The sequence below is a fragment of the Choloepus didactylus genome, chromosome 2 (assembly GCF_015220235.1).
Source record: "Choloepus didactylus isolate mChoDid1 chromosome 2, mChoDid1.pri, whole genome shotgun sequence".
NCBI classification, from domain to species: Eukaryota; Metazoa; Chordata; class Mammalia; order Pilosa; family Megalonychidae; genus Choloepus; species Choloepus didactylus.
The window spans coordinates 122,382,949-122,407,850 of NC_051308.1; the positions used below are offsets into that span (position 1 = coordinate 122,382,949).

A 24,902-nucleotide genomic window follows, 5' to 3' on the forward strand; every position below is an offset into this window, starting at 1 on the left:
TTATCACCCTCATGGATTTCTGATACAATGAAAGTTTACCCTTGAGATGTTTCTAATCTAGTTTATTTCTTGATGTCTAATACCTTGTCTGCTGCAATATGAGTTTCTACAGCAGCAATGACCTATGTGGATGGAAAACAGGAGAATGATGACAATATAACATGAAAGTTGTGTTGGTTCATGTGCATTTTTTTCTGAGACAAGGGGAGTTGAAATAGCAGAGTAGAATGACAACTTCAGTAAGAGGGAAGAGACCTCAATGTGGCTTTCAGCTCTATTTTTAAAAAATTTTTAATGAACACCTACCCTTGGATTCCCTCCCATAGAGAAGCCTTGCAGAGAAACAGGCTATACTTCTCCTGTGCCCACATTCACAACAACCCCACTGGGTCACAGCACCCATAAGCCAGAGTTTCCACGCTATTGTTTTTGTGATTGTTTAATATCCCCCGGGTAGCTTCTGGCTCCACTGAACCACCTGCCTTGGCTATCAAAATTATCTTTCAAGGTACCAATGGTTGTTTCTGTTAGTAGACTGATTACAACGTTGCATAGATTTTGCGTGTCTGCCCTTAACCTGTTACTTTCCTTGTGGGATTCTGCAGAATGTGAGATTTTTCAGGAATACATATATATCATGTTTTAGCAGAAATGCCTAATATATTTCAAATGCTGCAGCAGGTAGCAGCCACTGAAGAAAAGACATGTAAAGGAACTGAGGGAGGCTAAGCAGAGGCCTTGCCATTCTCAGTAGGATGGATGTGTTTGGCAGCATCCAGGCTGCAATGCCCATTCCTCACCTGGAAGGCTCTGAGTTCTGCAGCATCTGAAAGCACTTCCTATCCCAGTGCACTGAAGTGTGATGCTTAGGTCCAGACCCAGTCTAGTGCAGAATAAATATGTCTGTTTCTTTGGAGGGAGAATGTGTAGCTGATGGAATAGCTAAATGTATTTCTTAATAAAACCTCACTTTCTTTGAAATTTGTCTGTGGACATGCACTTTGATCTCCCTATTTACCCCTGATTTAAATACTTCCTACCTCTCTAGAATTACCGTGAGTTTGTTCCTCTTTTTACTGAAGCCCTGACCACTTTCTGCCTTGTATTATTAGTGATGTGTGTGTGAGCACACATGTATATTTTATCTCAATTAGAATACAAACTCCAGGAGGGCAGGGACTTTTTTACTTCATGTCTATATTTCTTCCATATTTATGACCCAATGTCTTTCTTATAGTAAGCACTCGATAAATGTTTACTAAATGAACAGATTTGCCAGAAGAGTCAATTTGTATCTGGGCCCTTTTGTAAGGAAGTTCTAATAAAAGTGCACTGTGAATTCTCATGCAGGGGTTGGAATAGATGGTTTTGCAATGAAAATTTCCTGTGGCCTAGTTACTGGAAATTATTTTAGGGGGAGAAAAGACCAGATATCAATGTAAGAACAGCTTGAAATATTTTATTCATATTTTAAAAAAATTAATAACCAGCAGACAGGAATTACTCATCTTGGCTGTCTCGATAGTTCCTATTTCTCTTTCCAAGTCTCTGGAGGATAAGTCGTTTCCCAAGGGAATACCAGTTTAGAACAAACTGGAGGGTGATCCCTGCTTAGATAGGAAACCCACTGACAAATGGCAGGGTTCTGCTTCCATAGCGAGGGACACTTGTGGACCTGGGGGTAATGGGATGGGCTCAGCTGCTTTGACCAAAACACACAATTTCCATTGTTCTTTTCCTCTCAGTAAGTGTCCAAATATCTGTTCAGTGTCTTTCTGTCCAGCTCCCCTATATGAGGTGGACTGCAGCAGTGGGGGATGTATGATGACTCAGTGTGGCTGAAGAGCACAGCCCATGAGGAAATGTGTGAGAGGGAAGGCTGGAGAGCGAGAACAAGACTCTTTTTGAAATGAATCAGGTCAGAGTTTGGATTTTTATCATGAAGGAAGTGGGAAGACACTTTTAAGCAGAGGTCTGTTTTGATCAGTTTTGTAATCATTCTTACCAACAGCTTAGCAGCTGAACCAAGGAGTGCTCCCCACTATAACTTCCATCAGCATGCCAAGGAAACACATATGCTCAGTTAAAAACATGTGCTTGTCATATAACTATTTCAGGAAAACAAGAATGAGAGTAGCTAATATTTATTAAAGCTTCCTGTGTGCCAGGCACTATTCTAAGTGAGTTTTTTCAATGTGTTAACTCATTTAACCTTCACAAGGAAAGCAAACTTGAGGTCACACAGCTAGTAAGTGGTGATATTGGGACACAAACCAACGAGGTCTGGATCTAGAAGCCATGCTTGCAATCACCCCAACTCCCACTTTCATCTAGGATGTTGCCCCTAAACCCCTCATCTATAGAAATTCTGAAGCTACCACTGATTCTGGAAGTGGAAAGAATGCATTAGACAGGTCCAGAATGGGGGCAGTGATAACTATTAGGAGAGTATTGCAATAATGCTGATGAGATGACATAAAAGTGACTAAGGCCAGTGGAGACAGAAAGAAATGGAGGGATTTCAGAGGAATTCAGGAGGTAATGGGCAGGACTTGATGATTTAGGCAACTGAGCTTATACATGCTGAGCACTTAGCACCAAGCCTGGTACATGGTACTTTTTTTTTTTTAATTTAGTTTTATTGACATATATTCACATACCATACAATCATCCACAGTGTACAATCAATTGTTCACTGTACCATCATATAGTTGTGCATTCATCACCACAATCAATTTTTGACATTTTCCTACTCCAAGAAAATAAAAATAAAAATAAGAATAAAAATAGAAGTAAAAAAAGAGCACCTAAAACATTTCTCCCCCCATCCCACCCTATTTTTCATTTAATTTGTGTCTCCATTTTTCTACTCATCTGTCCATACACTGGATGAAGGAAGTGTGAGCCACAAGTTTCTCACAATCACACCATCACACTGAATACACTATATAGTAATACAATCATCTTTAAGAATCATGGCTACTGGATTGCAGTTCAACAGTTTCAGGTATTTCCTTCTAGCTTTTCCAATACACTAAAAGCTAAAAAGGGATATCTTTATAGCGCATAAGAATGCCCTCCAGAGTGACCGCTCAACTCCATTTGAAATCTCTCAGCCACTGAAACTTAATTTTGTTTCATTAATGTTCCCCCTTTTGGACAAGAAGACCTTTTCAATCCCATGATGCCAGGTCCAGACCCACCCCTGGGAGTTATGTCCCACATTGCCAAGGAGATTTACACTCCTGGGAGTCATGATACATGGTACTTTTGATGAACCAAAACACTGTGATATTTTTATTATCAGTTGGATTATTCTCCAGGTTCAAGTCATAGTTTTTAATAATAAACATTTAGCAAATAAGTATAGGTAAGCTTTATTTATAGCAAAAAGTAATATATGAATAGCCCTTTAGGTATCATGCCACATTCATTTTTTAATTTAATCCTAAAAAAAACAGTTACAGTAGGTAAAGAGGAATTACTCTTGTTTGCATTTTACAGTTAAAGAAATTGAGTTTCAGAGAGGTGACGTAATTTACCCCAGGTAAGTGAAAACCCTCGGTCACAAATGCAAGTCCGCTCTATGGAATAGCCGTCAAAGAGTGCCAGACTTGTCCTCTTCCTACCAGTTTGTCTAGCTGTTTATCAGTTTGTCCAACTGTTTTCACACTTGGACCAGAAGAACACACCAAAGTGTGTATAAGGAGTGGAAATGTCAAATGCCATCTCCTCTTGAAAACAATTTTGCAGATGCTATATTAAAAGCTTTGCTTGCTGCTTCTATGGCTGCATCTTTTGAGAACTTGACCTCCAGGGGACCTGTTTACTCAACTGTTTCTTTTAAGTCTGTTGTTTCTGTCTGGTGGGCCCATCCCTGAGCTAAGGGGAGCTGGGTACAATGAGACTATTCAGAGCAGAAAGTAAACTGCCCTGTGCTTGCTTTATCTCTCTATAGCACCATTCTTTGCCTCCCAGTGCCTTTCTTTTGTCCTGTCTAATGAGTAACATCAGTGTGGGTGTGTGTGAGGACCCAGGGCCCGGGGCCCTGCCCCCGTTATGAGAACACGCAGCTGCCTACAGGACCAAGCCCCTCCCCCATCTGGGGGGAGGGGAGAAGCATTAAAACTTCCCTCCCCTAATCATTGATTAGTAACCAAATCTCACATGACCCTGTTGTGAACAAATCTTGCAAGAAACTCCATTGTCACACACCTTTATAAACCTCCCCTCTTGACACTCCTCCCTCTTTTTTGTGCAATTCACATTCCATGGCCGGCTGCAACCATGTGACTATTAACCCCTGTCAGTAAGTCCCAATTAAACCCATGTCCACTTAAGTGCCTGGTGTATTCTTTGGTCTTAGGGCTGGGTTGGAACAATTGGTGTGCCAGCCAGGAGGACCAAAGAGGCACTGGCCGTAATGGGCCTGAGTCCTGGGAAGGGAGTCCGGGGTGGCCTGCTTCCTCATTGCTGGGAGGGGCCGCCCACTTGCTCACTGTGCTGCAGTCAGCTGGCTGTTACGTGCATTATGGTCAGCTACAGCAGACTATCGAGAAAGAGAAATCCGCAAGTCCATGGGGGTAATCCCGGGGTGGCCTGCTTCCCTGGTGTGGGGAGGGGTTGCCCATTTGCTTGACCACACTGCAATTGGCGAGCCGTTGTTGTGTGTGGTACAGACTTGTGTGTTGTGTGTTGTGTACAAACTGTCTTGAGAAAGACAGAAACCTGCAGGAAAGAAAAAAGAAAGGAAAGAAGGAAGGAAGGAAGCGGGGAGGGAAGGAAGGAAGGAAGCGGGGAGGGAGGGAGGGGGGGAGGGAGGACCCTCTAGACAGCAGGGTTCAAAGCCTTAGTTTTGTAATTACTGTAAACAAACCTGACATTAAAAAGAATCACCCCTGGAATTTCCCTAAGGCAGCAGAAGTCTGCCAGAGAGCCAAAGACCTTTCCCAATTGTCCAGGTCACAGCTTTAAGTGAAATAAATCTAATAATTGGGAATAATTAAAAGAAGTGTATAGAAACTCCCACCATCCTGATTTAAAACTTTTAAATCCAAGTTCAGCAAGTGAAGCTTTTTTCTTTCTGTCTCACCTATCCTTGCCCTCAAAGACTAAGCACCTAAGGCAGCTATGAGGGAAGGGCTGGGGGCAGAAAGAAAGATGTAGGTGTAGTTTAAAATTATTATTATTATTTTTTTTAATTTTCCTGAGCCTGGAGATTAAAAATAGTAAGCATAGAGAAAAGAATGCCATGTTGCAAACCATTATAGGGAAATTCCACCTCTAGTAGAAAGTGATTGGACTTTGCTAATGCTTTCCTTAGTATTTCCCCATGAAAATCAAGCCAGCCTGCATTTGCCTTCTCTTAAGGAGGCCCACAACGGACTTTTACTGTGCTTCCCCAAGGCTATGTACATAGCCCAACCATCTGCCTCAGTCTCATGGTAAAAGATTTGGCCAAATGAAAAAGTTGTAGTTGATAAGGTGAAATGTTTCCCTGCACCACAAACGCCAAAGCACCTAATGACTTCTTTGGGGTTGTTGGAGCATTAGAGACCTTTTGTTCCTCACTTACCCGAAATGTTAAAACCTTTGTATGTCCTGATTAGGAAAGGTTATCCCTGGAAATGTGACACCTCCCAATAGGCTGTGTTTAAAAAGGAAAACAAGGCAATAGCACAGGTACAAGCACTGGAGGGGTGTAGATCCAGACGTGCCCTGTGAATTGGATGTAGCCAGCACTAATATTGATTTTGGGTGGGGTCTGTGGCAGAGGGAACATTCCCTTGGCTTTTGGTCACAATTATAGAAAGAGGCAGAACTGAGATACAGCTCCCTAGAAAAGCAATTGTGTGCTGCATATAATGCCTTATTACAAGCAGAGGGACTGATGCAAAGATACCCAGTCACTTTAAAAACAACCATCCCTATTCAGGGGTGGATAACCAACATGGCTTCTAAGCCATGCTCTGGCAGTGCCCAACTGAACACAGTAACCAAATGGAAAGCTTACCTAGTACAGCTCACCATTTTCAATACCAGCCCTCTGAGTGCAAAAATGCACGAGTTTCTCAGACCCTGTCCTATATAAAGTATTCAACAGCTAAAGTTGCTGCACCTGAGGTATCTGTTGAACTGCCGTTGGTACACTGATGGGCCTGCTGACAGGCAGCCTCCCACATGGACACCTGTGGCAGTGCATCCCAGTACTGACACTATACGGTGGGAGACTGGGGCTATGCAAAACAGTCAATGGGTCAAGTTAAGAGCACTGTGGATGACAATAGTGCATGAACCAGGAGACACGCTAACCATCTGTACCAACAGCTAGGCCTTATGACCTAGATGGCAACCTGGAAGCAGAAACACTGGACAATCATAGGTCACCATCTGGGGACAAGAAGTGTGGAAAGACATCTGGGACGGCTGCCAACGATGAAACGTAACCACTGCCAGCAGCTAGTGGGCGTCACTAGAGAGTGCCCTTCATGTTCCCTGCACTGACCACATAGGCTACCACACCAGATGAGACATGTGGACTACATCGGTCCCCTCCCCCTCTCAGGGTGTGCTTTTACTGCCATGGACACAGCTACAGGACTTTTGTTAGCTTTCCTGGTGGGGAAGGCTAACCAGCAGACCACCACTCATTATTTAGGAAGAGTGTGTGCTCTGTATGGCATACCTACACAAATACGGCTATTGGGGATCCCGTTTCACTGGGCAAATGACCCAAGCATGGGCTATGGACTATGAAATCTCTACAACAATGGACTAAAAAGCTCTATCAGGCCTCAACTTGCTTATATAAAAGGCCACCTGACCCCACTGAAATGCTAACGGTGTGACGAAAGCAAGCATTGAGAATCAAGTTAAAGGGCCAGCTGCTTTACAGCTCAAAGAGGGAAAGGTAATTTATTGTTGCCTGTGCCTCAGACCATACAAAACGGGGGAAAATGAGGTCCTCTGGCCTTGGTGCTGGCCTATGCAGCCGTGTTGGTTAGGAATCCCAAGCCCCTATGGAATAGGAGTTACTCAAAATATTGTAAAAAGACCTAAATGCCTATTAAAATCCTTATCACCAATCCAGGGCCTCCTATTCCATGGAAACCTTATGCATGACTATGTGGACCCTTCTTATGCCCAGATTAACAATTGAAGTAACAGTAGAAAACTCCCAAAATTTGCAGAGGGAGAATATCTGGTATTTAAAACCTCCCCATAGTGATCCTCTGTCTTGTACCTTGTTATCAACCAATGGATCCCTAGCATGTAATTACCACTTATTGTTCCCCATAAACAACTTTCTTTTCGCCTGTGGCGCCCTAACAAACACCTTTCACCAGTGGGCTTCAATGATAACTCATGTCCACAGTCACCCCAATGTTGAGTTTGCCTTCCTTGGACTGTAACTCCTGCGCATTGAACTGCGTGGAGCACCCCGCGGCCTGGCAGAATTCAATGCACTGAAAAATCTGGATCTCTGTGTGAAGGACTTCTAATGTTCTAGTTGTCTCTTATCCTGCAATGTCTATCCTATGGTTAATATAGTCTGCTGTGGGGGTGTGGATTGTGAGGACCCAGGGCCTGGGGCCCCTCCCCTTCCTCTGTTATAAGAACATGCAGCTGCCTACATGAGCCGGCAACAGGCCCCTCCCCTAATCACTGTCAGTGACCAAATCTTGCAAGAAACTCTGTTGTCACAAACATTTATAAACTTGCCCCTTTGGCACTCCTCCTTCTTTTTCACACAGTTCACATTCCATAGCCAGCCGCAACCATGGGGCCATCATCTCCTGTCAGTAAGTCCCGATTAAATCCGTGTCCACTCCCGTGCCTAGTGTGTTCTTCAGTCTTAGGGCTAAGCTGGGTTGGAGCAGCGTGGAGAGTGTGTGAACTGTCAGCAATGAGAGAGTGGGGCTGAGGACCCTGCCTGATGATGTGTGCCTCAGAGCAACAGCAGTGGGCAAGCCTCCCAGGAACCGCTTTGCCAGCAGGTCGGCTCTGGCCTGCTCCTGTGCTCTGCCTGAGCCGCTCTCACCAGCTAGCGCTGTTGTCCCTTATAGACCATGGGTTCCCCTGGACAGAGAGACGGGCACATCCCATCTGTGAGCCCCACCTTGGGAGGCATTGTAGGGAAGTAGTCGAGTGCAGATTCTGGAGACTGCTCCTAAATCCCAGTTCTGGCACTTACTAACTGTGTGACTTAGGGAAGTTATTCAACTTCCCTGTTTCGCTTCCTCATCTATAAAATGGAGATGATAAATCTATTAACTGCATAAAGTTATTGAAAGGATAAATGATACAATCCATATATGGTACTTAGAACATCGTGCCTGGCACATAATTCTAGCACTCAGTAAATATAAGCAATTGTTTCTATTCATTTGTTTGTTTATTTTATTCCTTAAATGTCACTTGCTAATTTGTTAATTAAAAACTGGCAGGATACTGGAATGGAGATGGGTTTCCGCTTCTTCTGGGAGATTTATTTTTGTTGCTGTTTTTGTGGAAAGGGAAGGAATATATCTCTGATGTAATAAAGGGAAATAATTGCAAACAAAGATTCACTTCATAAGGAACTTGGCACTGCAGTTCATATCTAGTTTATTCAATAAGGAATAGAGTGTTCCCATCAAAAGTGAGGTTCACCTTTTTAGGTTCTGGTGAATTGGAATAGCTAGCAGTAAATACCTAATACTATCAAACTACAACCCAGAATCCTTGAATCTTGAAGACGATTGTATAAAAATGTAGCTTATGAGGGGTGACAATGTGATTGGGAAAGCCATATGGATCATACTCCCTTTGTTCAGTGTATGGAAGGATGAGTAGAAAAACGGGGACAAAAAAAAAAAAAAAAGCACCCAGTGTTCTTTTTTACTTTAATTGTTCTTTTTCACTTTAATTTTCATTCTTATTACTTTTGTGTGTGTGGTAATGAAAATCTTCAAAAATTAATTTTGGTGATGGACACACAACTACATGGTGGTACTGTGAGCAACTGATTGTACACTTTGTATGACTGCATGGTATGTGAATATATCTCAATAAAACTGAATTATTAAAAAAAAGTGAGGTTGATAGAGGATATCATAGCTTGTAGAATTAAACAGCCTTTATTTTCCTGTTAAATGACTAGAACTTTCCCATTGTCTAAAATGCTTACATGTTGGGAGTGACGGAAATGTTTTAGTAATGGATAGCAGTGATGGAAGCACAACATTGTGAATGTAATTAATACCACTCTGAGTTGCATACTTGAAAGCAGTTAAAATGGAAAATTTTATGTTGTCTATTTGTTACCACAATGAAAATTTTAAAAAATATCAATGGAACCATACAACATAAAGTATGAAACCTAATGTAAACTATGGATTTTAGTTAATAATATAACTTTACCAGTTGTAACAAAGATACCAAACTAATGCAAAATATTAATAATAGGGAACACTGTGTTTGGGGGGGCATATGGGAACTCTATATTTTCTGCATAATTTTTCTGTAAGCCTACAAATTCTAAAAGTAAAGTCTACTAAAAATTGTTTTAAATGTAAAAAAAAAAAAAAAAAAAAAATGAAGGGGGTTCTCTATCTTACACCATATACAAAAACAACTCTAAACGGATCAAAGACCTGAATATAAGAACCAGAACTATAAAATTCTTAGAAGAAAATAGGGAATTATCTTCAGGATCTTGTGTTAGGCAATGGTTTCTTAGACCTTACACCTTACAAAAGTATGAGCAACAAAAGAAAAAATAGATAAATGGGACCTCATCAAAATTAAAAACTTTTGTATATCAAAGGATTGCATCATTAAAGGAAAAAGATAACCTACAGAATGGGAGAAAATATTTAGAAAACACATATCTGATAAAGGTTTAATATCCAAAATTTATAATGAAACCCTACAATTCAACAACAAAATTACAAAAAAACTGAATTAAAATATGGGCCAAGATTTGAATATCTCAAAAAAAAGATATTCAAATAGCCAATAAGTATATGAAAACATACTCAACATCATTAACTATTAAAGAAATGCAAATTAAAACCACAGTGAGATACCGCTTCATACCCACTAGGATGGCTATTTAAAAAACTGAAAATAAATGTTGGTGGGGATGTGGAAAACAGGAACCCTTATACAGTGCTGATGGTAATGTAAAATGGTGCACCCACTGTGGGAAACAGTTTGGCAGATCCTCAGAATGTTAAACATAGAATTAACATATGACCTGGCAATTCCATTCCAAGGAATATACCCCAAAGAATTGAAAGCAGGGACTGGGACAGATATTTGTACACCAATGTTCATCACAGCATTATTCTCAATAGTCAAAAGGTGGAAGTAAACCAAGTGTCCATCAACAAATGAATGGATTCCATACAATGGAATAGTAATCAGCCATAAAAATAAGTGACATACAAGCTACAACATGGATGAATCTTGGAGTCATAATGCAGAGTGAAATAAGCCAGACAGAAAAAGGACAAACATTGTATTATTTCTCCTATATGAAATATTTAGAATAAGCAAATTCACAGAGACAGAAAGCTGGTTACCAGAGGTGGGGTTGGGGGTGGGGTGGGGAGTGGAGAGAATGGGGAGTTATTATTAAATGAATATGACTTTTGCTTTGGGATGATGAAAATAGTCTGGAAATAGTGGTGAAAGTTACGTAGTATTGTCAATGTACTATGTCAAAGAATTGCCCACTTAAAGTAGATAAAATTAAACATAAATGGAAATAAAATTCTAAACCGAGAATAAAACATTTCATTAATTTATAATTCAAAAGAGGTATTAAAAAAAACTAAAAAGAAAAGAGAAAAAATGAAAAATAAAGAGCATTTCATTTGGGAAAGGCCAACAAGCAAAAGAGAACTATTTTAAGATAAATGAAATATTTTAACTTTTACATTAAAAAATTTATAATGAAATTAAATTTTAAAATGAAATTGTGTGTATGTGTGTGTGCAGGAGCAGGAGATTGGTAAAGGGCACAAAAGTGCTTTGTAGGGAGTGAGAATGTTCCATATATTTTGATCTAGATGGTGGTTACTCTGGGGAATACCTATGTAAAAAGTTAGTGAGCAGTACATATAAGAATTGTGCACTTTTCTGTATGTTATACCTCAATTTTTTTTAAAAAAAGGAATGTTTACCAAGATAATGCATGTTGGTTGGTCAAAGATGAAGTATCACATGTTATTAAAAATAACAAAATAATTGATATTGTTGCTTTTTTTAAGAAGTGTGATAACTTATTATGGTTGTGTTTTCAAAAAGGAGTCCTTCTCTTGTAGAGATACTGCAGATATATTTATGGATGATTTGGATTTGTTTAAAAATCAGCCCAGAAGGAGTGGGTGAACATATAGAGATGACCCATGATTGTCTATACATTGATAATTGTTGAAGCTAGGTGATGTTTACATAAAGGTTCATTATACTTTTGTCTCTACTTTTGCATATTTGAAATTTTAACAAATAAACTGCAGAGAAAAAAACTGGCAAGATACATATTAAGAAGTAACAGTGGTTGTGCCTGGATGATGGAATTATAGGTGATTTTATTGTCCTATTTTCTAAATTTCCTGAATTTTCCACTGTCCTTAGTGGAGTTTAAAGTCTATCGAGGAAGACAAGATGGGTGGACAAATGATACCAGAAGGATGGATGGCAGTGCTCAGGTGGCCTGAGTATGGGACAGGTGCCCTTCAAGTGGCACTTGGCAATTCAAAGATGTCAGCATGAGTCTTGCTCAACAGTCTGTATGTGGCTCTCCCTGATGTGGAAATAGTAAAGTAAGGTGACATACAGTCAGACAGAGGGGCCTCTCCAGCACCCCAGAGGTGCGGGGACAGAAGAGCTGAGACTCCTATTTCTAGGAAGGTGCTTAGGTCAAAGGAAAAATTGAAATGCCTTATATAGCACTTCTTATACATAAGCAGATCATAAAACAGCATGTCAAGATGCAATGGAAAAGTAATTTCCTGTTTCTTTATCTCTCTTTCCACAGCATCATTAGCATCATAATTATTCTGGCTGGAGCTACTGCACTCATCATTGGCTTTGGTATTTCAGGTATGTGATTTCTTTTTTCTTTCTTTCATTTGTTCATTTGTTCTTAATTGAGGTGAAATTTACATAATGGAAAAATAACCAGGGTCTGGGTTCTTGCATGACCCCCATCCAGTCACCCCTCACCATTACACTCCCAATTTTGCAGCGTGATAGCATGGAATAAGCACAGGGCTTGGAGCCAGGAGACTTCAGAGTAGAATACTGGTTCTTCTGCTTACTAACTTTGCTCTCTCTGGAGTCCTTATTTAGTGCCCTGGGCTTCAGTTTCCTGATTTGTAGAGTGGGAAAATAGTGCCTGTATAACTGGGTAGTTGAAAGGATCAAATGGAATGTTTATTAGAGCGGCCCATATACAGGTCACTGCTGAAGATATTCTTCTGGGGTTATAGTAAAATATAGCAGCTGAACCATTCTCTCGGCAGCTGGCCTGGCTAAGTGATTTCTCTGCAATGAAGCTTCAACTGAAGTCTTTAAGTATATCAAGTCTCCATACACAGGGGTCTTAGGAAAAAAGAAAACTGACCATGATTGCTGTACCATATAGGAAACAGATGCCAATGTGGCATGCATGGTTAATTTCTGATGGCAGCTAACTGATGTCAATTGCAGGAATCCTCATCTTTTTCCTCTGCTCTGTAGGCCATTTCTCTGAAGCATCTATTATAGATGCCACTTTAATTATGACATGAATGAGTTAGGCCAGCAGCTGTCCTCAGTGAGGCAAGGTGTTTGCACTACTTCCCTTAAACTGCCTGACTTGGGCCATCACATTAATTTTAACTCAGTCTGTGACCAAAGCTGTCACTTAATAACTTCAGCTTTCATAGTTTCAGAACTCAAGAAGCTGGCTTTTTTCTGGTGTGCTGCCGCTAACTGATGGTCACAAGGCCTAAGCTAAGGAAATTAGCTTTAGGTGTGTTTGCTTAGAAAAGAGATTAGCATACTTCCCATCTTTATTTTTCTCATCAAAAATATGTATTTTGTCTTTGTTCATTTTTCTATTGGATTGTCTGTCTTTTTCTTTTTGATCTGTGGGAGTTTTTATATATTCTGGATGTGAATTGGTTGTATTATTGCAAAATATCTTCTACTCTATTGCTTGCTTTTTTACTCTCTTAACGATGTCCTTCAATGAGCAGTTCTTAATATAGTTCAATTTATCCATCTTTTCCTTTATACTTAGAGCTTTTTGTAATCTGCTTAAGAAACCTTGGCCAATCCCAAGATCATGATTTTCTCCTATGCTATCTTCTAGAAGCTTTATCATTTTACCTTTCACATTTATATCTACAAGCCATCTAGAATGAGTTTTGTATGTGGTGCACGATAGGAATCAAGATTTACTTTTTTACACGTGAATACCCAGTTGACACAGCACCATTTATTGAAAAGACTGGCCATACCCCACTTCTCTCCAATGCCATCTTTGTCATAAATCAAGTATCCCTATGGGTATCTGTTTCTGAACTTGCTAGTCTGTTTCATTTTATTATTTCATAATTCGTTTTCTCTTTTCTAATGTTATTTTACCATTTTATCTCTTTTCTTATTTGTAATCTTTGGCATTTTGCCTCTCTCTTTCTCTCACTCTCTCTCTCCCTGTCTTAGAACTGATTTACAAGGTGTTATTAGCTTTACCATATTTCCAAACAGACAACTTTTGGTTTTATTTATACTTTCTCTCATTTGTTTTCATTAATTTTGGCTTTCATCTTTATTAATGTCCTTCTTTCTACTTTATTTTACTGTTTTTAATTCTTTTTCTAATATCTTAAAACAAGCAATTTACAAAAGAGTATATCTGAAAACCAATACATAGCCTATAGCAGAAACTGCCCTTCAGTTTTCCAAAGTCATTCATCAATTTACCCTTCACCAGAAGTGTGTAAGAGATCCAGTGCCTCACCAACATCAGACATTGTGGAATCATGGTGTGGTTTTAATTTATATTTCCTGATGACTGAGGAAACTGAGTACATTTTCAGATGAGAAAGAATGTTAAGTGACAGAGCCAGACCCAAAAAAGTACATACTGTATATTCCATTTATATAAAGCTCCAAAAACAAGTAAATGGAGCTCTCCTGTTAGAAGGCAGAATGGTGGTTATTATCTGTGGGGAAAAGGAGGAGACATTAGGGGACTTCTGGGGGCCAGTAAAGTTCTATTACTTAGCGTGGTGGTGGTTACATGGGATGAATTTATAACAATTCTTCAAGTTGTACAGTTTTGAGGCATGCATTTTTATGTGTATGTATACTTCTAAACAAACATATATACCAATACACATTCTTCATAAGAAAGTAAATAATATTTGTTGGTGAAGCAAATATTTTGGAATAACTTTTAAAGATATTAATGCTAAGGTATATTTGGGTCCCTTCCTCACTTAGTCCTATCTTACCCTAGTCCTGATTTTATGCACCACCTTGAATTGAAACTCTAATGTTTGTCCTTCACCCCAAATCTTGGTGACTAAACCCTCTTTGGCCTAGGGCTAACTGGTTTGGCATCAGAGCCCTTATAGAATTATCTTTTGGTTGATAGTGGCTCAACTATCGTAGCAAGTATTTTCACTTTGTCACAGCTTCCCTGTGTCAGTCAACACTTTTGTACTTATACCCTTTCCTGTTCCATAGCTAGAGCAACCTCAAGTACTTAGCTCAGTTTTGTGAATTCTGAGGGTGCTCCTTAAATGCTTTGGGAATGAACAAATACCTGGATGCATGGAGAAATGAATAAATAGATAAAAGACATTGTCTAGTCAATCCAGTAATGTACCACCAATAATATTAAAATCATACTACCTTACTGGTAATATTATTGAAGAGATTTTCTGCCTCCTTCCTATTTCACAAGGTGAAAGCTGGTTGTTTTGGATAAAATGGGGTACTTATTAATTTAATCCTATTTAGTTGTATCTTTTTGATTGCCTCCATTACGAGTACCATACCCTTTACCAGAGAGCTTATATTGTCACACTTCAAATAGATACAATAAAATATTACTTGGTTTACAAGACAATAAGATTAAGCAAAAAGTTTTAAGTTGAAGATAATAATAAGTAACATCTTTTGAATCTTTTCTATATCACCTAACTGTACTAACTTTACATTTGTTTACTATACATTATTTGATTTACTTACTATTCACAGCAACATAGGAGATATTATATTATGTTCATTTTTCAGAGAAGAAACTTGTTTAAGGTCACATGCAGCTAGCAAGTGGGGATAGCAGGTTCAGCCATATTTCAAGAGCTGATAATTTGCTTCCAGAACCCACACTCCTACCCACCAAACTGTACTGATTACAACATTCATATAAAGGCACGGTGGAGAAAAGTGTTTTCTGGTTTGCCTTGCAGGCATTATTCCTGAGACTATGGCTTTTAAAGATTTAAAAATATCCCCAAATATAGACAAAAATTCAACATCTTTGTAACCCTCCTGGGTTCATCTATGCCACATCATCACAGCCATCCTACTCTTCACAAGTTCTAAATATGAACTCCATGAAACATAAATGCATAAACCCTGGTTATAGGACAGCCTTCTCGGATGGCCCTTTGAGTTGGAAGGAGATACAGTGGAAAGACCCATGAATATACGTAGCCCAGTCCCTGTGCTGGGTGACTTTGAGAATCTCAAAGTGGAAGAGCTTTGAAATCAGACCGAGATTTTCCAGTCTCAGGTCTGACACTAACTGTATGTTCTTTGGAATGTCACTTAATTTTCTGGAATCTGTTTCCTCACTGGTAAAATAGGTAGGGTCATAATGGGAATTAAATGAGAATGTATTTTTAAAGTGCCTGGCACATATGTGTAATAAATGGCTGTTCTTATTTCTATTGATACCATTGGTATTATTAATGGTAATTTGCTATTAATAATGTACTTTTTATTAATAATAGCACTTTTTATCAGGTCCTGCACAATTTCCTGGCTAGACCAGGGCAGGCCTCCTTGGAAATAAGCGAGGTCAGGGCAGGAAGCAACAGGAAGCAGCCTCCTGATAATGCTTCACCTTTGGACAAGTCATTGCAGGGCTGGATAAACCTACAGGCAGATGAGGCCTGTGCGTATGGCACCAAAATAGGAGCATGGGCACAAATCGTTTGGAAAGAATTTGATACTTTAAAAAAATTGTAGTCATCTCAGAAAATTAATCAAATAGCTGTTGGCCTTTCTTGCATTTATTTCATGGTTTTTAATTGTTTTTATTTTTAAATTAGGTGGGGATATCTTTTTAGGGGGTAGGCTCTCTAAACATCTCCATCTGACCCTTGATATCAGCAAGAAGTGGTAGGAAGAGCATGGGATTTGGTGTCCGACAGGCTGGGGTTTGATACTGGCTCTACTACTTGCTAGACATGGGGCATCATTAGGCAAGTCATTTAACCTCATGGAGCCTCTTTGTCCTCATTCATAAAATGAACACAATAGTAATTCTTCCTTCTCATGGTTGTTAGCCTTAAAATGAGCCCCTCTAAGTAAAGCATTTAGTAAAGTATTCCTTTCTTTATCTACTGGGTCCGTTATCAGCACTACCTTTCCAAATGATTCTAGTCAATGGTGGTAATCACTGACTACTCATTTAAGGCTTAACATGTGGCAAGTCAGGTATTATATGAAGCTCTTTACCTGCATTATATCATTTAGTCCTTTCAGGGATCCTCTGAGGGAGGTACCATTATTAGCATCCACATTTTACCACAGGATAAAGAGGTTAGAAAACTTGCCTAGCATCACATATCCTGTAAGCGGCAGAACTGGGCTTTAAACCGAGACACCTCGTACCATGTTCTCAACATCATGCTTTGCTACTTCTCTGCATTGCTCCTTGATCTGACCTACTCCAGCCTCCTTTCTAATTTCCTCTCACAGAGCAACTGCTACCCCAAACCCTCTCCCACTTCTCTGGCGAGAGTCACATCCATAGATGCTACCCAGAGCCCAATGGTACAGGCTTAAGTGTATGTGCTTCCAACTTTAAGCTCTGTGCCCTGGCATCCATCTGGATAACTGGGATTCAGCAGGTGCTGAGTGAGCATCTGCTCAAGGCTCCTAGTGTACTGTCTACCCTACTGGAATGTTCAGAACTTGTCTTACAGTCATTTCAAAAGGCAGTTCATTTTCTAGGTTTTTTTTTCTCCCAGTGGTGTTGGGTACCCCAGAACCATAATTTCTGTTAAGAAGCCCTACCTTGTGTTACCCATAACTCCATGCTCCAAGATATTTCTGCTTCTACAATGAAGGGCCTATCTGAATAGTATTTGCCCCATGTGGGAACAGAGCTGCTCATATTTCAGCTTTCTGCCCTTTGATAATTGCCTTTTCCCTAAGCAGACCAGAGCTGTGGTAGTAATTAATTAGCCCTCACAAGGTGGGTAATTCATTTTCAGTAAGTGGCTGGGTCTTCCAACTTTAAAGGAGTTTGATGGGCTCTCAAAGGTCAATGAAATCCTTAGCACCTCTGCCTTTTAAAATTAACAGAATTATATATTAATAGATAGCTGCTCATAACCCATCTCAAAGGACCCTTTTATCCTTTGGATCACTAAATCACAAAAGAGCCCCTGCTGGATATTAGGTCTAGAGGATTATCAGGCCAGACTGCATTCCTTAGAGCATAACTCCTTGAGTCAATATTTGTTTCCAAGTTTTAACCTAGGTTCCTTTTTGTGAGAAGTAGTATATATCAAATCATTACATATGTATATGCTGTTACTTACAAATTAAATTTCATTTTATCATTTTTAACCTTCATTTATTCACTTAACAAACTGGCATTTATTGAGTGCTTCCTGGGTACAAAGCAATGGCTAGGTCCTCATGGTTGTTTTTTAAGTTTTCACTGGCTTTTATTCCTCATCTTGATTTGATATTGTGGGGAGGGATTTAATCAACATTACATTCATCCCATCTACCACACCACTAATAAAACCTTAAATGGGCTAGAGCCTGTAGCAGGTCCCAGTGGCACTCCACAGATGCCTACTTCTAATCATTAAGTTCTCTAGGAGATATTTCAGCTGATTTCCTACCTATGGGCTTAAGGCCAACACATTAAAATTAATTCAACAACATGATTACTGAACTAAGATATGTCATTACCAATTCATTCTCTCCATAAACTATATTAATCATGTATTTTTTTCCAAAAAGTAACTTTTCAACTCAACTGTAATGGTATTTTATAAACTACAATCAAATTCACCCTGCTCTAACATAATTACATTTATTCCATTCATTTTACATTATTTAATCTCTGTGTATTTTTATTGCCTTCTCTTTCACTGGCTCGCCTTTTTCCAAAATTTAGATTAGGTAACTTGCCAGTGTTTCTTAGTCCTAAGATCATTTTGGGTAGAACCATTATCTCAAACAGTGCTTTGATTTCTACTGATTTCTCTCCATCCATTCATTTATTCATTCACTCAACAAATATTATTTTTCTCTGTAGATTCACAGCACTAGGCACTATAGGAATTACAGATATGATTAAGGCAGTTTCTGCCCTTGAAAAGCTTACAAATTCATGCCAGAGATACACTAGAGGGATATGGCTACTATAATAAAGGCAAAGCAAAATGTTAAGGGAGAGTAGAGAGAGAATCTACTAAAGAAGGTTTCATGGAAGGGCTGACATCTGAACAGGCTTGTATAAAGTAGAATTTAGACATCTGGTGATAAGAGAGAGGAGGGAACTCTAAATTACAGGTGCAGGGTGAACAGTGATGCCAAGGGCATAGTGTAATTGTATAACCTGTGCTAGCCTGGGAGGCCTTGGGTAACAGTTCGTCAAGTAAAAACACTTGAAAAGCATATTAAATCTTTGAAGCAGCAGGGGGTGGGTGTGTTGCATTCATATGACACAGCAAAACTTTATATTATCCTCTCTCTTAATTCCTCTCCCAAATCTCCCACATGAATGGCTATACATGGCAGCTGCCTGCAAAGTCTCTTCTCCCACACACTAAAGCCTCCAAAGCATCCTCCCAACCCAGCCTAGACCCATGTTTTGGTCTCCTCTGCCTCTTTTTCTAGCTATAATTTTTCTTCCATCAGTAGCTCTCTGTTCTTTCCAATTTACATTCCTCTAACTTAGTGTCACTTGGTCTCTCATCCATTACCTTCATCTGCTTTTTAAAGGCCAGGAGCCAATTAGACAAGACAAAACTCTCCCTAATGGGCTGGAAGAGGAGAGCTGCCTCTCCTTAATTTCATCTCCAAATCACAGGAGCCTCTCAAGAAGATTCAGTTAATTAAATCACCCCTGTAGGCGTGCCCAACCAGCAGCCTCCTCTGCAGGAGGAACAGCTGATGGCTCCTTCCCTGAGTGCGGGCTACAGGCTCTGCAATTGGAGAAGAGGCAGCTGGACATGGCTGGCACCGTAATTAACATGTCAACTAATGCTATGTTTGGAGAGGAGGGAGTGGCTTCTACCTTTAGCCAAAATTCAATTAAGTAGTACCATCCTGCATTACGTCAAATGTAATGACATCACTGTAACCTTGACCAAGTCACATCTTCTGTCTGCCTTAGTTTTGTCATCATTTGAATGAGGATAAAAGGAACAACAGCATTTTAGAAAAATGCCTCGGAATCACTAGCCACGTTTAGTTAACATGAAGTTTCACTTCTGTGCCACTTTGGCCAACTAAGAATAACAATACCTTATATGTGTAATTATAGTTTGCAAATCAAGTTCACCTCCATTTGATTTGATCCTCATATGAACTCCTTAAGGTAGGTAAGACAGATGTTATTACCTCCATTTTCCTGAGATCCAGAGAATTTACATGACTTATTCAAGGTCACACCACTATTAAGTGACAAAGCCAGTACCTGAACTTTCTTGTCTTCAGACCCCAAGTCCAATGTGTTCTCCTGCTACCTCTCAAGGTTTGGGTTGCTTGGTCTCATGAAAACTATTGTGTATGGCAAATCTGCTGTTCTATTCTTCTTAGCTCTTCACTTTTCTTATGCTTCTATGTCCTAAATTTCTCATTTATTACAGAAGTCTCTGCTCTGACTGTTATTAATGAAGGGTATAGTTGTGGAAGTTCCAAGACTTCCCTTGGCATTGATCCTTGTTTCCTGAATTGCAGGGCGACACTCCATCGCAGTCACTACTCTCACCTCAGCTGGGAACATCGGGGAGGATGGAATACTGAGCTGTACTTTTGAACCTGACATCAAACTTTCTGATATTGTGATACAGTGGCTGAAGGAAGGTGTTAGGGGCTTGGTACATGAGTTCAAAGAAGGCAAAGATAACCTGTCAGACCAGGATGAAATGTTCAAGGACCGGACAGCAGTGTTTACTGATCAAGTGATAGTTGGCAATGCCTCTCTGAGGCTGAAAAACGTGCAACTCACAGATGCTGGCACCTACAAATGTTACATCGTCACCTCTAAGGGCAAGGGGAATGCTAACCTGGAGTATAAAACCGGAGGTGAGTTACTTTTGGAGAGGAAAAGAAAGCACCAGAAGATATTTGAGGCCAAAGAGAAGGAAATGCTGATGAAATATTCTGTTGTATTCATGAGTGACCAATATCAGACAAAGACCCTCCCAGCTCTGCTAGCAGCCAGCCTTGCCATTCTACGGCCAAGACTCTCACCAGGCACCAGAGTATCCCACCATAATCTTAGGTCTTGAACACTTTTGCTCTGGGATCTAACATCTTATGATTTTTCAGGTCCATTCCCTGAAACATTTTGCCAAAATAAACATTGTCTTTTTATTGTACTCCCTGGTATTGCTAATAAGAGAACTCTGTAGTCTGGCCTGGGACTTTTCTATGATAAGTAGGCCTTAGCCCAATTCTGAAATCAGTACCTCCAGGGACTCATGACAGTGGAACCCATTTTAGGAGAAGTTTAAAGGGAACTAATCAAAACAATATTAATCCTCTCCCAGTAAATTGCCAACCCAATTTAACATATATTTTCTGACTTTATGTACAAGAGACTCATCTAGATACTGTGAGGAATGCAAAAATTATTAAGGAAACAAAGATGCTCCTCTTGCAGAGCTTATAGTGTAGAGCATATAGAGTTGAGAGTTAGGGTAAGGATAAGAAAATGATATAAATGCTGTAATAACTGGTAAAGTGTAACAAATGCTTTAAAAGAAATATACAGCAATTCTGGAATTCAGAGGAAGAGAGAGAGCACATCCAAATGCATAAGGAGGGAAGGGATAAGAAAGCCCCCATGGGGAAGTTGGTATTTCAGAGGAGCTCGAAGGAAAGTCAGAAAGTGTACAGAGCCCTGCTAGCCTAAGCTGGCCCATTCAGGCCTTTCTTTGACTCCTCATAACATGTAGTGTAACGGTTAGAAGCACAGACCTGGAAAAGTACAGTGGCCTGGGCAAGGCAACCTCTCAGAGCCCCAATTTCTTCCTCTTGAAATGGGGGTTAATGGGGTCATGTCAAACGGACATAGAAGCCAACTGAAAGAGCTTCTGATGGCCAAGCTGGAACAACTTGAGCAACAAAATCACATGATACTGAATTATAATTCAACGTACAAAATAAATATATATGAGTCCACACTGATATGTGGGAGAAGAGACAAATCTTCTTTACAGAATTCCAAACAATTTATGTAGTTAACTCCCATTCCAGGAGGTGGAGCATAGTACTACCTTCCCCTACCCCAAGGTGAAGACTAACTTCCAAAGAAACCTGGCAAACACGACTTTGGCAAGGTGATCAGGGTTCACATCATCAGTGATAAGTCACGTTGATAGCCTATCTCTCATATGATGTGATGAGAAGGGCACTTTGCCACTGTAATCTTCTTCTCCAAAACCCATTACCCCAGATTAATTATAAGAAAATATCAGACCAATGCAAATTGAGGGACAACCTAGAAAATATCCGACCAATTTTCCTCAAAACATGAAAAACAGAAAGACTGATAAAGTGTCACAGACCAGAGGAGCCTACGGAGACATAACGACAGAATGCAGTGTGGCATCCTGAATGGCATCCTGGAGCAGAAAAAGACATCAGTGGGAAAACTGCTAAAATCTGAATAAAGTCTGGAGTTTAGTTAATAACAACACACCAGTGATGGTTCCTCAGTTTTGACAAATGCACCATGGTTCTTTAAGACGTTAAAAGTAGGGAAAATGGGGCTAGGGGAAAATGGGAGTTCTATGCACCATCTCTGCAACTTTTCTGTAAATCTAAAATTATTCCAAAGAAAAAAGTTTATTTGAAAAAAATAGGATAGGCTATCCCTAGGGCTGTTGTTAGGAACATATAATGTCAGGAAGGCATTGCTACATAGTACGTGGCACATAGTACACTTTCCATAACTGGTAGTCCATTGTCATGTAGAGCTTGTGCCCTAATTGCTCCATGCACATAAGTCTTGTCTCCCCTGCTAGATTGCAGGCTCATTAAGGGCATAGTCCTGGGCAAAAGAAGATGCTAAAGAAATTAATAAATTGTACCTTGCTATTTTGGCATAATAAGCATTTTACAGTCAAAAGCCCAGACCTTAATGTTTTCCCACAAGTGTCTGTCTAGATACAGGAAGAAGCTAGTCTTAATTTCAAACTGCGGGCCCCTCCCCAGTGAAGAATTACCTTAGAAGAAAATAAATGCCTGTCTTTATCCCTAGATGCAAGGGCATTCTCCATCTAAACAAACCCCTAATCCCAGTAATGACAAGACTTGTGTCGTGGTTTGAAGCTGTTGGTATCCCAGAAAAAGATGTTCTTAAATTTAACCCATTCCTGTGGATATGAGGTTGCTTCCCTTAAGAAGCTGTGGCCCACTTCATTCAAGATGGTCTTAATCCTATTACTGGGGTCCTTTATAAGCAGAGTAAAATTCAAAGAGAGAAAGAGAGCACAGGAAGTAAGAAGCTGATATCAACAAAACCTGTAAAAGAACGAAGAGGCCAGGAAAGGCCTCCAATTGCCTTGCTATGTGACAAGCTGAGGACCAAGAAACAACGGCAGCCAGCCCCAGAATGCCAATCTTCAAGGAGAAAGCATCACCTTGATGATATCTTGATTTGGACTTTCTTTTAGCCTCAAAACCATAAGCTAATAAATTCCCATTGTTTAACCCAATCCATTTCATGGTATTTGCTTGAGCAGCCTAGGAAACTAAAACAGCCTGTGTGTGTGGAATTTCTGTGGGTGACAGGTAAATGCTGTTTGTCTGTCACCACCTCCTCCCCCGCCCCCAATCTAATTTTATCCTCCTGGCCAAAAAAAAAAAAAAAAAGTATATAAAATCCAAGAGGCTTCACAGGTCCCTGAGAAAATATATAATTTCCCTCAGTGATAAAACCTTTTTTGTGATCACCAGAGGTCATCTTACTTTGGGAGAATTATCTGTTTTGACAATAATATGACTAGAACTTAGGTCCTTGGGTTTGTGATCTTAGCCAAAGGGTTGTGGTATATGGCAATACCATAGGCAAATCATTATTTGAATTCATGACACAATGTATGGACATACACAAACAGTCCCCTGGGGACACGCTGAGTCACCTCAAGGGTGGAACTGTTTGTTTTTAAGACCTAATACTTCAAAGGTTATATTGTCTTTTATCTGTCTTACCTTGACAACTATGTTTTTGACCTTTGGCCCTGCAGCCTTCAGCATCCCAGAGGTGAATGTGGACTACAATGCCAGTTCAGAGAGCTTGCGGTGTGAGGCTCCCCGATGGTTCCCCCAGCCCACAGTGGTCTGGGCATCCCAAGTTGACCAAGGAGCCAACTTCTCAGAAGTCTCCAACACCAGTTTTGAGCTGAATTCTGAGAATGTGACCATGAAGGTGGTATCTGTGCTCTACAATGTCATGATCAACCACACATACTCCTGTATGATTGAGAACGACATTGCCAAAGCCACAGGGGATATCAAAGTGACAGGTGGGTTCTGCCACACTTTTTGTATGGATTTATTGGAGCAGAGAATCAAATCTAAACTAAAATCTAATTTCTTTAACTGATGTATACCAGAGCACCAAAAACTGGAATTGCATACGTAAGAGGAAGCCTAACATAACAACGTTTACAGCATATAGATCAAAGATGGCCATTAGGCTTCATGCTGTATGCCTCCTCACTGATTGGGAGTGGTTGTGTGGAGGGCCGTGTTTAGGATTCTGCAGCTTTGTGTGACTCAGTAGGAAGGACTATTTTGGTGGAGCAGTAGAGAAGTGCTAATTATTTGACATCTTGGATATATTCAGCTGGTGGTCTATGAATCAAGACCCCCAAACCTGGTTCGGTTCTAGCCTACCTTTGAGAAGGCTTTAAATCTGAAGACTAGAAGTTTTGGAGTATGCTTTAGTCTTATTTAGCTCTCACAGGGCTGGCTCATGAGCCCACTAACATTGGCCCAAGATTAATTTGAAAGCTCTAGATTACTCTGGGTTCCCAGAGCCCAGAAGCCCAGCACCTGGTCTCCTTGCAGTGCTTAAGTGCATATAAAGTCTAGGGTTGAGCCAGTGCCAGGAAATGGCATGGACTGAATTATGACTTTTAAGACCATTCCTCCCAAGGCTGAACTGGATTCACGGTGTAGTGGAAGGAGTACCTCAGGACAACTGCTCTCTATTATCAAGTCTAGTACCAGGCAGAATACCTTGTATACTATAGATGCCCCATAAAAGAAAGTTTGCTGAATTTAACTGAATAAATCATACTCTTACCAACTATTTTTATTTAAAACATCTTGAGGAGCAAACTGGTGACTCTGTTAGTACTGTTCTTAGTTGCCCCTAACAGAAAATCAACTCAAGCCTAAGCTAAGAGTGTACTGAGATG

The 24,902-nt window shown here is 40.0% G+C and overlaps 1 protein-coding gene across 1 annotated transcript in view; it reads left to right on the top strand.

Moving 5' to 3' along the window:
* Window positions 1-24,902, top strand: part of VTCN1 (V-set domain containing T cell activation inhibitor 1) — a 59,850-nt gene that overhangs the window by 28,481 nt on the left and 6,467 nt on the right. Inside the window, exons 2-4 of the mRNA XM_037815034.1 lie at window positions 12,029-12,093; window positions 20,206-20,553; window positions 23,724-24,002. Of these exons, the coding sequence (XP_037670962.1) occupies window positions 12,029-12,093; window positions 20,206-20,553; window positions 23,724-24,002 (692 nt within the window). The remainder of the gene's footprint in view (window positions 1-12,028; window positions 12,094-20,205; window positions 20,554-23,723; window positions 24,003-24,902) is intronic.